The following is a 13,519-nucleotide window of genomic DNA, read 5'->3' as shown; positions in this document are numbered from 1 at the left end:
TTAGGAGGCAGGCAGGCTGCACTGTTTCACCAGAAATCTGATTTAAAAGATAGTTCCTGTGGTATTTTGTATTTCTGAGAGCCCATTCTTCACAAAATGCCTTCTGGTGGAGATTAATCCTGTGAACTGACAACTTCTGTGTGAAGTTTTCACATTTTAGCAAGTATGGCTTTAAATCACGTCCTGTTGAACAACAACAATAAAAGTTACTGTTTCAAAATAAACTGAGGGATCCATATTCAAGACATTCTTTAAAGCCTCTCCTTTGACTAATCTTCATTGTCTTTTCTCCATTATCTCTCTAAAGATAATAAGACATATATGAACACCAGAATATGGAACTTTAAGAAGGTAAAATACATTAGTGATTTTCTGTATATGTTTTCACAGGACCAAGTAACCATGAAGGTCTTCATCTTTACCTGCCTTTTGGCTGTTGCTCTGGCAAAGCAAGTAAGCATAACGGGACACATAATTTAAACATGTAAGAGTGAAACTTTTACTACATGCAGAAGATACAGACATGGACAGCAATGAAAAAGAGACTAAGTATGTAACCAAAGGTAGTATCGACCCTATCTTATGCAATCTGTGAAGGTGAACAAACATTTTATGAATATCTTCAGTGTAGTGTTGGAGAAGCTATCTCCATAGCAGGAAAAACATACGTTCCCCTCCATAGTATGTTGGAATATATGCTGGAAATTTATGGAGGAACTATTCCCACTCCTTTTGTCTTGGGAATTGTCCCACCACTGTAATTCGGTATTCCAAAGTCAGCTGCCAATACAGTGACAGAATTTGGTGATCTGGATAAAAACAGTTGAGACACCTTGATGAAAAACTACAAAACAAGAACATGACAGAGGACAAATTTGTAGGTCTAGATAGGAATGGTAACTTGGTAAATTACTCACCAAATGATACTCATCTCATAAAATAGTGAGAATGTAACTAATTATATGCAAATGCACTCTTAAACATGTAAGTACACACACACACACACACACACACATTAACCTTCATGTTACAGTAAATATCATTCAATCTTCTGGCATTATTACCGCCCTCGTTCTCAGGAGGGACTCACACACCCACATCCCTCCCAGCCCAGCATCTCCCTCTCCCCTGAGGGCAGTTTTAGTTGTGGTGTCAGAGACTTTGCTATAAAACACATCCTGTTAAGAAGAGACACAAACAGGCATTTTTGCCTTCTTATATTTGTAGCTGATTTAAGAATAAGTCTAAAGTGAGAGTTCTATTTTTAATACAAACAAGTTAGTTAAAAAAACAACATGGCTTCAGTTGTCACTAGGGGGCAGGATCAGTGGTATCTTGTCTTTTAAGTCCCACTAGACACACCATCCCTTTCCTGTCTTTCTATTGAATAGTTGGCCTCAATCTCCATTTTAATAAACAAGGTTACTAAGTAAAAGCAGAGAGATGTGCTGGTAACCAGCAGATCAGGATATTAGCAGTACTTGTGTCACAGATGAACTTCAGGGCAATGTTACATTGCTTATTGATTACATTTGGAAGGAAAATGCATGTTTGAAGGAGACCCTTTACTTCTATATTCCCCTAAAAAATCAATGTTTTTAAAATATCTTTGGCATTAAACAGTAGAGGCAGAGATTCATGTTGATATTGTAAATGAGCCATGTAAGTTAATTTGTGTTTGTTTTTGTTGTTTACACAGGAGATAAAGCGTGTCTCCTCCAGTGAGGTAAGGCCCTTTATTAAGAAGACAGTTCCTGGCACCTACCAGCACATAGTATATCCATAGTGAATCAGTCCCCCTTTGTAATCAGTAACACTAGAGCTACAGAATCATGGTAAATTTGAAGTGCTAAAAATTTGAAGATAGTAAACTGAAATCTATGCTTCCAAATGTATACAGACTAGATATGTATACTTTCCTTAGCTTCACAACCAGTCCTGCAATAATTGTGCCATTAGTACAGTAGTTAGGCGGGGAGTGCTTGTGTATACAATGACAGGAATCCATTTTATCTGCTTCTGCAATGAGGGACTCACGCGCATGTGAATCCATATTAAGTGCTAATTTCCAAATGTTTTCTGCCCACGGGTATGTAACAGTTGCCCAAAGTTCCTTTATTGTCACCCAAAGAAATGTCCTGTTGTTCTGCTATGGATTTCATTTAAAAATCAAAGAGAGAAAGTAAAAAGAAATTGTGCAGAGGACAAATACAATTGCTCCTTCTTGCTTTGCTGTTGGTATTTGCAAAAATGTTGTCATTGAGCTATCACATACGTAAACTGAGAGTGCAAGAAAAACTATTTAAAATATAATTAGTTAATTATGTAGGGAGAATGAAATTTTGGCTCAAATTATTCTGTAATTCAGTCAAAGGCGAAGTATGTTCTGTTGAATTACATCACAGTGAGTGTGGCTTGATATTTCCTTAGGTAGGATGAATAAAAATATCCTAATTACGTAAAAAATGCATTATCAATTTCTTTCCTAAGGAATCTGCCAACATCTCTGAAGAGGTAAGTCATAACTTCCTTCCTGAAATATATTTAAGAATAATGTTTCATTTTTTTATGCCTGTAAAATGAATATTATTTATTTTTTCAGAAATACTGGGAGGACAGTAATGGGGTCTTCCAAACGAGTCAGGTAAAATTCATTCATTAGTGTGTCTTTTTGTTTGCTTAATAAGTTATCTTTTCTATCAGTTGTATTACTGTCTTCCCTGTCCATATGAGCATTGTTTTTTCATCTTGAATTGTGAAATGGGCAATGTTTTCGTTGTGAAATTATGTGAAAAGGATTCCAGGAAAACACATGTATGTTCCATTTGTGAACCAAGTTTTCAGAGTCGTTTCTCTGAAAGGAGTACCTATTCATGGCCCATCCTCTTGACTTTCAACACATGATTCTGGACATTTTTGGTTCACCATTGTCTTTTATAAATTTAACTTTATGACAAAAAATTCTATACAGGAATCATGGAATGTACATCTCTCTGGAATCAAGACTTAAATTTGTTCTGAATTGTTTGTTTTCAGGGGCACACTTGCTCCAAATCCCTGTACATATAATATTCTGATTTTGAATCTGATTGTAATACATAGTTTAAAATCATTTTGAGTGAAATTAACACAAGGGAAAAATATATTCAATATCAAGAATATTTGAAAATCAGGACAAAAACATCTACATGTCATGACTTGATGTCATGACTTCAATTGAAGAATATTTACATGTGTGTGAATCAACTAACCCACTAAATACTTTTCCAATTAGTACCCATAGAGGACAGAGGCCTCCTCATTCTGTGATTTTAATCAGTTAGGCTAATATTTAATATTTTTTTCAAAATTTACTTTTTAAAAGTTAAATAAATTTCTTTTTAATAGGAATAGGCTTTCATTTCTACCAAATCTCAGGTTTAATGACTGCATTATACATGTTTTATTATGCAGTAAAATAAGTATTTAGTTTTGAATATTCATTAAAAATTTACCCATATTGCCCCTAAATTGTCCAGTCCATCATTCACTTAAAAACATTCGCTGAGAAAGAACTATGCCCCAGAGGCCGTCCTCGGCTCTGGGACATAACAGTGAATGCACAGACAACATTGCTCCGTCATGGTGCTGACATTTCCAATTACCTCTCTTGGCATATATATTACCAGCTAAGAGATTTTGATCTAATTCATACCAACCTGTAAATGAAAATGAATTCATCCTTATGCTTCTCTCTATGAAAGATGTGTATTCTCTTGATATTCAGTAAAATATATTATTAACTATATGTGGGGATAATGTATCTAATTCTTTTTTAATTAGGAAAGAATAAAGAAGACTGGTGAAATGGTGAGACATTGTTAACTATATTTAATTGACATTTTTATATAGAATATTAAGTATTAATGGTAGCCTGTAGAAATGTTTCATATTAAAACACTAAGAAAATATTTTAAATTGCTTAATATTATCATTTCAACCCATGTTTAATAATTTCATCCCCCCCAGATTTTCTGTTATGCTCACACTGGAGATACTACCATTGAAACAGCAGATAATATTTAGCCTTGTTATTGTTAATCCAGTGGTGATTAATAGAAGGTACCTATGAAAACTCATTTTATTGATTTTATTTCAATCCATTTGACAATTAATAGTAACAATGAGGTTGGTAATTGATATGGAGCATATCTGAAGTAACTAGTAATATTCAAGGAATAATACTGAAATTTCAAGTTCTTCCTGCATCAGATGTTTATTACTATATTATTATTTTTCATTTTTTAGGAATCTTCTAAGAGTTCATCTAGTGAGGTAAAATACTCTTTCATTTAAAGTCAAAGAAGTATTTCAAGATCCAGCAGCTTTTCATTGGTATTATACAATAGTGTGATCAACCTTAGCAAATGCACATGTTCAAGAGAAATAATGGAGAAACCTATTTTCATGACTCAAAAACCTTTTTGTTGGCTGAAATTGAGTCTTCCTAAGAAGCGTTATTCATTCGACCCTGCTTTCAATGTGACTCCATTAGAAAATTACAGCCAAATCAAGCCTGTGCCAGGTCAAAAGTTTGCCGATTACCTTCCACAAAGCTTCACTCTGGCAGCCCTCTCTCTGGCATTAGAGGACCCGTGCTCAAAAGATTATCCCCAGATGCGTGCTGTTGGTAACACTGGGAAAACTGTGAGAATTATAAATGCTGAGACCCCACCCCATACCTACTGAATCAGAGTTTGAGCTGGAGCTAAGAATCTGAATTTAGTGAGGCGTCTAGTAATACTGATGCACATAAAATTTTGAGACCGTTTGTAAGAGGGCTGAGGAAGATTTGGGTTCAGAATGGTGTAGGTAGCCAGTACAGGAAACTCCATCTGTGGTGGGAAAGCCACGACGTGGGAGGAGCGTCCTGGAAGAGCAGGCGGCAGGACAGGGCCTTGCTCCCGCGGTGCCTGGGTTCTTCACACTCAGCGCCTTGGGGAGCTCGCCTGCCCTTCCTCTGCTTGTAATTCTAAGAGCTAAACTGAGAGCAACGGCCTAGTCTGTCATTTTGACACAGAGCCCACAAGGCCTACTTGGCCCACACCCCGCTCCAGATCTGTATTGCTGCTTTGTTCTGCCCACTCTCTGTCAAACCTATGAAATTCTCAAAATCATTGTTGAAATTGATGTCTTTGAAATAAGACACATTTTCAGTCATGTTTTTATGACTAAAAGAGAAGGAGCGTCTTGAAGATAAATATTTTAACCAATTTCATTCTTAATAAATATACTTCATTTCTCAGGGCTCATGGCTTGGATTCTGATACTCAACTTACTGCTCCTAATTTCTATAAATTTTTTTACGGACAAGTAATGTCAGTAAAGCTATTTTTCTACCTGCAGCTTTAGGCAATTGCTGACATCCTCACTGATGTAACTATGGTTCACAAAGTTAATAATCAGGAAATAGTTAGGTTTTTAAAAAGTGTCCCTAACGTGTGCCTTGTTTTTTAACAGAAAATTGAGCTGACTGAGGAAGAACAGGTCTATCTAAAGCAGCTGGTAATTTTTTATACATTTTATTACTGCAAGTAAAAGAATATAGTCAAGAGTCTTCTCCCAAATGATCACTTACCATTTCTTCTCAAAGAAATATTTACCACCACATTTATGATAAAAATTACTTTATACTATTCAGGTTTCTGTCATATGTAAATACTGTTAAGGAAAAAAAGACTTCATTGCTCTCATCCTACACCATAGGAGGTCACGTAAGCCATCTTTTGGGGACCAGAGAAATAGCAATGCCAGGCAAACCAGGTGACTTCTATTCTGACCATGCTCCGAAGGTATTATTTAACCACCCCAACTACATTTTCATCAGCTAAAACTGAAATTAGTAATACTAATTCTGCAGGATTTTGTGAAGACAAGGTTGGACAATATAGCAACTACATAGTAGAATACTGAAGTACATAAAATGCACCAAAAGATAGCAGTTTTTATTAATTTATACACATAGGAAAAAGCAGTACTAAATCCTTTATAACAGGAACAGCTTCATACTGAGCTACCATTTTATCTATAGAAAGTTCTGATTGCTCGAATAGTCCTTCTAAATACTTCTAATAACATTCTTCTTGGTACCATTCTTATCATAAACATGTGTCCATCCAACACTTATTCCAGGCAAATCTAAAGACACATCGACTCTCTACACACCTGTTTTCTTGGCATCTACTTGAACCGAACATTTTCCAAGATTTAAGATGCTGTTTTAAGAGCACCTATGGTCAAGTATCCATAGCCAAATCAAAGTAGGAACTTACTAGAATATTTATTCAGAAGGACATAGTTTTGGGTCCTATACAAACACCACTCCATATACATCAATTCATATGACACTGCAGTGCACCTGATGTGTCTGAGAGTCAAGCAGCCAGCCCAGGGCCATGGGTATAGAAGCTGAGTTGGCCCCACTCCAATCCCAGGTGTTCTCAACCACTGGAAAAAAAGAAATTACAAATAAGACAGTGTTCTTGGTAATCTACCATGCCCCTTTTTACACATTCTCTTACTTTTTCCATCAGGTGTTTTCATCTGGAAAGTTTAATTAATCAAATGAGGTTTTCCATTCTGAAGCTTGTCTACATATGTGAACACTGTTATTTTGAACTTTAGGTTAAAAACTCCTTTTCTTTGTGAATTTAGCATCATTTAGATTTTTCTCTAAATAAAGTTTTAATTCATTTGGTTGGTCCAGGTATGCTCTGGCCCTTATAGAAGATGCAATTCTGGTATAAATACTAATATATTTATTTCCTTCCAGTACAAAATGAACCAGTTTTACCAGGACTTGAGTTCTCCCCAATATCTTCACAGTTATAATCTGCGTCAGAAAGTTAGGTACCCCTGGAATCACATTAAGACAAATGAATATCATCTGCTTCCCCTTCAGGTAAGTTCTGCTTTTTTGTTTGTATCTTCTTTACTTTCTTTTGAAAGAAAATATCATTGGATAAACCAGAGGGAAAAAAATGTTTCAGTCATTTCGAATATATGAAACAAATTAAATACAATTTTCTAGGACTGAAATTAAGTCAATACTCCTATAGTCAAAATAGTATAAAAATAGCACTATTAACACTGATCATAAGTAAGGTTAAGTTGAGCTGTGTAAGCAAATATATATCATTTTACTTGATTGTGACAGCAGTCCTTGAGGAAGACAGGGGTGGACACTATCATCTCCATTTTACAAAAACCCTGACCTTTAAAAAAATGAAACCACTTGCCAACAATGTAGTTAATATCTCCACTTTGTTTTTGGCTTACAAGACATTTTCAAACATGAACAGGAAGCGGCAAAGCAGGAAACTGAACAGAGGAAGCAGGCACTGAATTGTAAACAGTAAGAGCTGTGGAGTCAATACTCCCAGAATTGAGCTATAAATACAATTCAGGAGAAGAGAAGAAAGATGTTTCAATGATTAATCTTACACATGGAAGAAGAGTCCCTTGTTCCTTAGATTCTATTTGTCTTAACAACCTTGTCCCTTATCTTTTTTTGTAACTTCAATTCTTTAATAAAACGTTTTGCTCAGGTAACAGTAAGTGTCAGTCACTAATAGGTGACTAATATACCAGTGCTCTTACCACAGTTGGTGTTATTTCTATTGTTATGTCAGTTATTTTTACCAAGGAAAAGCTTTAATTTTCAAACTCCTATCAACAGAAAATAATTTGCCCAATATTTTTTTAGTATTTATCATAAAATTAAGTATACCTTTCCTTACCTGGGAAAAATACAGTCCTGTTAAAATATTGTAGTATTTCTTAACACATTCCTACAGATAGTAGTCTGAATACTAAAATGTAGTAACTTGAATATGTACAATTCATCATTTAAGCCAGCTCCTAAAAATAATAAATATATTGTTAGAATATTAATTTATTTTAAACACTGAATCATTTGTGTATTGCTACTTTAGGAAACCACAGCAATTTGGCCAAGAAAGCCCAATTCATCTTAGTTCTCTCTAGAAAGGAAACAATGCCCTACATGGTCATTTATCTAGGCTATAAAAGTGAAGTTTATTTTCTTGTTTTGATGTAGGGAAAAGAGTACCACTCCTCCAGCGAGGTGAGTAAGGGGATTTCCTGTGATGACAAGACTGTGATGTCCAGATACAGATACTAAGTTCTGTCAATACTGTCTTTTATCTAAATTTTTATATTTCATGTATAAAGTGAGTTATACAATTAGAGAAAATAAAAATAACAAGTGTGGCAATGATAAGAAACATTCAGGTGAGCAGCCTAAAACTGTACACACTCAGTTAGCAAGGTCAGGTATGTTCAAATTTGTTCAGATTTGTACCTTAGCAAAACATTCAATACCATTTCCTTCGCTAGAGGTCACTGAATAATCATATTACCTACTGTCCATCCTCAATTTTATGAAGTGGATGAGAGGAATCCCACCTGGAGAAAGGACTCCAGTTCATACATTAAGTTCTAATTTCCAAATATATTCTGGGCCACATTGCATACCTAACCCTAAAGACACCCTAAATATCATGAAATGATTTACCTAGATTTGTTCCTTTGTGTTTATTTAATTTGTGAAAATAATGAAATGGTGGGAAAATAATATTTCAGTGGATAAGTAATCAAGATGCATTCTTTCCTTATTTTTCTCAGGAATCTACCAGAATCTCCCAGGAAGTAAGTCACAACTAACAAAATTAAATCAAATGTAAAAGTTATTTTTTATTTCAAAATGGTTATACAATACATGTTATTTATCATGTAAATAAATGCAGGGCTCAGCCCATGCCCTAAGTTCATCATTCTCATGAGGAATGGAGGTCTTATCATTTAGTGGTTTCAATTTTCATAAAATCCTTGAAAATTAAATTTGTTATGATATTTGCTTATTTAACCAAATGGTCGGTCACCAAGTATTTTTCCTGAAGTTTACTCTAAAACATTTTACATAAAACTACCAAAATGCAGATTTGAAAACATACCTTTACACAGACAACCAATGATGTGACTTGCAGTAAACACCATATATAAAATGCTTCTTAATCTACTAATTTAAATATTTCTTTACTTAAGAAATGTGTATTTATCTCATACTATGTTCCTTAAATGAATCCAGAAATTTGTTTACAACAATGGATAAAAGTAAATTCCACTCCCTGTGGAGGTTATATACCCATAAAACAAGCAATGTGTGCTTCCACAGTTTGGGAACTTACATACAATCCAAACAGAGGAAATGAACCCATTCTCTTCTCTTTATTGAAGATGGGTTTTCTTGCTATATCCAATAAGAAATTCTGTAAAATTCATAAAATGATAACATGTTTGTTCTTTTCTTTCTGTGAGAAAACCTCAAAGAATATGGTTGATACATAGGGTATTTTTATTTCTATACAGAAACATTCAGTATAAATGTTCATGAGAAGAGGTTTAGTGGCATGTCAGCAAATTTCTTCTATCACAAACCAGATCATTTTATTGCATGGAAGTGCAATTTTTATTTGACACATGGGTGTTTTCCTTTAATTGTTCTTAATTCCCTCATTTAAGATTATTTCCTTTTATATTGAATTATTTTGTCTAAGTTTTACACTGGTTTTAAAAATAGCACTGACTTTACAACTTTTTGAAAGGATTCTCTCTACTCCCCTCATTTTTGCCTGCTATATTAATGTTCATGGGGGTACATGTAAATCTTTTTCATACCCAAGCCATTAAGACATGGTATTGCTGCAGATTCACTCCTCCTGGTAGTTAGATTTAGATTCTTTTTTCTCAATGTTTTAATTTCTTAAGTAAATTTTTAGCAGCTAGTCTAATGAGATGAGTGACACTTTCATTTAAAGTCAAAGAAACAACTGAATAGCAGATATTTTCACTGTGGTATTACTTATAGCAAATTAGAAGCTACTAATTTTTTAACAAAGTTGCCTCAAAATAAACAACAGAAATAAAAGAAAAACTGTGTAATAAGTACACTAAACTCAGAGTTATTTTGGATATGACATTAACTATCACTTAGCCAACATTAACTACACTTTTTCCATATCCTTGGTAATGCATATATTTTTCTGATTCTTTGGATAATTTTTTCAAATAGTCACATATGTAATCAGGAGCCTATGATTTCCCTATAGTTCTCCTCTCCCAGTATTAACTGGGGGGTTGAATACGAGAGTGAGTTATGAAAGTTGTGCAGGTGACTGGTGCAGCTGTTGTGACACAAAGAGCTAGCGGGGTGACACAGAGGCAAAGGGGCCTTGGAGGCAGTGCAGCGTGTATGGCGGCCTGAGGTGCAGATGGAGCTGGCCCTCAGCAGTGCCCTAGCAAACATGCTCACCTTTTCTCTCAAGGTTGTGTCAGTCTCCAGCTGTACCTAGTCCACCTGCAGAGGCGACACACAGGCTTTCTTAGGCTTCACACCTCACCAGGCCCATGTGATCACTGTGTTCCATGCCTACTCTGTGTGGTCCTTTTTCATGATTTTATATATGTGGAAGGAGATGCACTAATAAAACTTTCCTTCAGCAGTGTGTTAGTATGTTCACACCGAGTGTGAGCTCTGATATGAATATTTTACTGCATCCATTCTTAAGCGAATCCTACATTCAGTCATTAGGACTGTATTTCTCACTAGTAGCGCACTGGCTCGGCATTATTCATTAGCCTCAGCTATTACCTCTGACCCGTAGGATGCAACCACTTTTGTGTCATCCCAGTGAGGCTGGTTTTATTTTCTTTTCCTTAGGAATCCACTCAAGTAGTCCCAGAGGTAAGTCATACTCGCTAAAATGAAATGCCATTAGTATTATCCCAAAGTGCTTTCTTGTGTGTTCTTTTAACTGTTGCTTTTGGTTTCTAACAGAAAACTGAGCTGACTGATGAAGAAAAGACTTACCTGAAACAGCTGGTAATTTTTTAATAGACTTTTAATTCACAGAAATGAATAATCACTTTTCTTCCTGCAAAACCATCCCTTCTAATTCAATTCCAAGTAAAATTTTAAAATTACATTCAAAGTAAGACCTGTTTATGTTATTGTTGTGGCAGTTACAACCACTGTCTTTCTCTTTATATATATATGTATATATATGGATCTATCTTTTAAGAAAAATGAATTTGAGCATTTATGAGATTGATTTGGAAACAGTTGTAGATCACAGACAATGTGTTTTGTTTGTTTGTTTGTTTTCAGATGACCTGGTCAGTATCCACAGAGTGCAACTGCACTCCAGCTTCTCTTAGACAGCATATCATGTTCTGACTTCTCAAAATTAGCCTTTAGTGACTATTTTCAAACAGCAGTAGTCCTTATTCGCAATCTCTGTGGACAGACACATGTATCTCAGTAAAAGAGCACAGGCTTTGAAGGCAGGAATTTTTTATTCCAACTCCAGCTGCACCACTTTTTATGTCTGTGATATTGCTTAAGTACTGAACCCCTGTCAGTTACCATACCTTCTACCAAAAAGTGAACAGAGCAGTACACTGCACACTCCCCAAGAAATTTGTGAGGGTGCTTCAGGTATATAAGGAAACTATATAATAGACAACTAGGGATACAATTAATGCACTAGTTGTACTAGGTACACTTCCTAGCATCCTCTACACAATGTAGAAATTTCTTCTACAACTTTTATAACCAAGAATGATTTGCTTTAATGCTCACCACCCATAATCCTGTGACCTGAAAGCCATAGGTTTTAGTTCTAATCGCTGTGAAGGCTTTCTTTATATTTAGTCAAAACGTTCCAGCAGCATTGGCCAGTGCTGCAAGTGGATGTCACAGCCATGAATCCACTCTACACTTGTACACTAGCAGTTAAGAAAATAGCTTTGCATTATGAGAGTGGGAATTATTCTGTGGGAAATTGTCATTTTCATTCAAACTTTTTTCCATGCAATAATCTATGATAAGGCTTATGAAGAAGACATAAAGAAAGAATTTGGAGGGAAGGAGTGTTCTTTGTACATAAAATAGGTGACTGACAGTACACAAAATGCTCTCTTTATATTAATTCACAGTCCTGCATGTAAGTGATGCTCAGGGAGATTAAGCAACTGGTTCAGAGTCAGAGATTCCAGTGATTAAATCATGAAAAATGAGGCTAAGGCCATTTGACTCTAAAGACCAGAAAGGAAAAGGAAATGGTAAACTGAGGTATTCAGTAATGCAAAAAATCTTCTCTTCTTGCCTTTTTACTATAAATTTTCTCTTTCCTCTCAGACAGTTTTGTGTCAGTGATTAAATTAGCTACAGGATTTCTTCAATCTGTAGTTCATTCTATATGGAAAAATATGTACAGTGATTTATATATTAGAAAATGCTGCTTTTGTTGGGTCTGCTTGTAATAATTTAGAAATTCTCTTATAATTCATTTGGTTCTGTCTAGTTCCCTTTTGAACCTTGGAGAATATTAAATGAGGGGTAATTGTTAATAATCTTACTTCTTTTTAGGTGAAAATCAACCAGTTTTATCAGAAGTCCACCTTCCCCCAGTATCCCCAGGCTCTTCATCCACAGCAGGTAGCTGTGAATGGCGTTCAGGAAAACACCTACCCGATTATTCCAAGTTTGGTAATTTTATTTTTTTAAATAGCAAAAGTATCATTGTCTTTTATGAGAAAGGACATGTAAAGGTACTATATAAGGAAAAGCAACCCAAGATCTCAGATATAAAATCAAATGTAAATTAAATTCCGCAGTTGGTAATCGAAGTGAAAAAGTAAAAACGTATGTTTCGAATTTAACAATATAAAATCATAATAGTGAAAAAATTTCATTTAACCTGGATTTTAATTTCCAAAACATTTGGGTATGTATTTTGCTAGACTCCTACAGTAATTTACAGAGATAGAAAGCTATAGATAATAGTAATTTATTTTACAAAAAGTCTGAAATATAAATGAGTACAATTTCTACCCTTTCAGATTTTCCAAGCTACATATTAGCCTACCTCATTTAATGAGTCATTTCATTGAAGGAGCTCTTTTTTTTTTTTTTTAGCATGAGTAGTAATAGCAGAGCAAGAAACAGAATCCAGAAGACTAACATTTATTATAAACATTAGTGGTTTAGCCTCAGAACTGTTGTGATCCTAGATCTGACAGTTCTCTGGATTATATTTTTAAGTTTGATGTTACCCAAGTAATCGAGTTTCCTAGACAGGCATGTAGCATTTGAGAGCCTTGTCACTGTAGAGAAGGCAACTTCATAACTTATGTTTGAATGTTAGAAGCTGAAAAAATGCTACATATTTTAAGTAAAATGCAATCATTCTCTTTTAATTAAAATGCATTAACATTAATTTTTTTTCAGAGAATCATTTAAGAGTTTTGAAATAACCTCTGGTATTTGAATTTAGGTAAATGCTTATAAAACTAGACATTGAGCAATAATTTAAATAGGATCTTCAGTTAAGAGTAAAGCATCAGTGGAAAATCTTTAAATAACTTCCTTAAATTTTATTTAAATTATGGTTTGGCT

General features: G+C 34.8%; 1 protein-coding gene across 1 annotated transcript; it reads left to right on the top strand.

The window, feature by feature from the left end:
- The first annotated feature begins 402 nt into the window (after positions 1–402).
- Positions 403–11,001, top strand: LOC118973211 (alpha-S2-casein-like). The gene is made up of 12 exons (XM_037022669.2): positions 403–453; positions 1,700–1,726; positions 2,491–2,514; positions 2,603–2,644; positions 3,823–3,849; positions 4,288–4,314; positions 5,500–5,544; positions 6,812–6,940; positions 8,099–8,125; positions 8,686–8,709; positions 10,781–10,804; positions 10,898–11,001. The coding sequence occupies exons 1-12, from the start codon at positions 403–405 to the stop codon at positions 10,952–10,954; spliced, it is 504 nt and encodes a 167-aa protein (XP_036878564.2). The 3' UTR covers positions 10,955–11,001.
- Positions 11,002–13,519: the final 2,518 nt, after the last annotated feature.

This window comes from Manis javanica, chromosome 5 (assembly GCF_040802235.1).
Source record: "Manis javanica isolate MJ-LG chromosome 5, MJ_LKY, whole genome shotgun sequence".
NCBI lineage: Eukaryota > Metazoa > Chordata > Mammalia > Pholidota > Manidae > Manis > Manis javanica.
The sequence above is the reverse complement of the archived record's forward strand: the minus strand, read 5'-3'. Positions and strand labels throughout refer to the sequence as shown.

Bases quoted from the DNA above. Each gene is read 5' to 3' on its own strand.
- LOC118973211 (XM_037022669.2), top strand. From the start codon at position 403: ATGAAGGTCTTCATCTTTACCTGCCTTTTGGCTGTTGCTCTGGCAAAG. The intron at 2,645-3,822 runs GTAAAATTCATT...TTTTTTAATTAG, and splicing joins GGGTCTTCCAAACGAGTCAG to GAAAGAATAAAGAAGACTGG. The intron at 5,545-6,811 runs GTAATTTTTTAT...ATTTCCTTCCAG, and splicing joins AGGTCTATCTAAAGCAGCTG to TACAAAATGAACCAGTTTTA.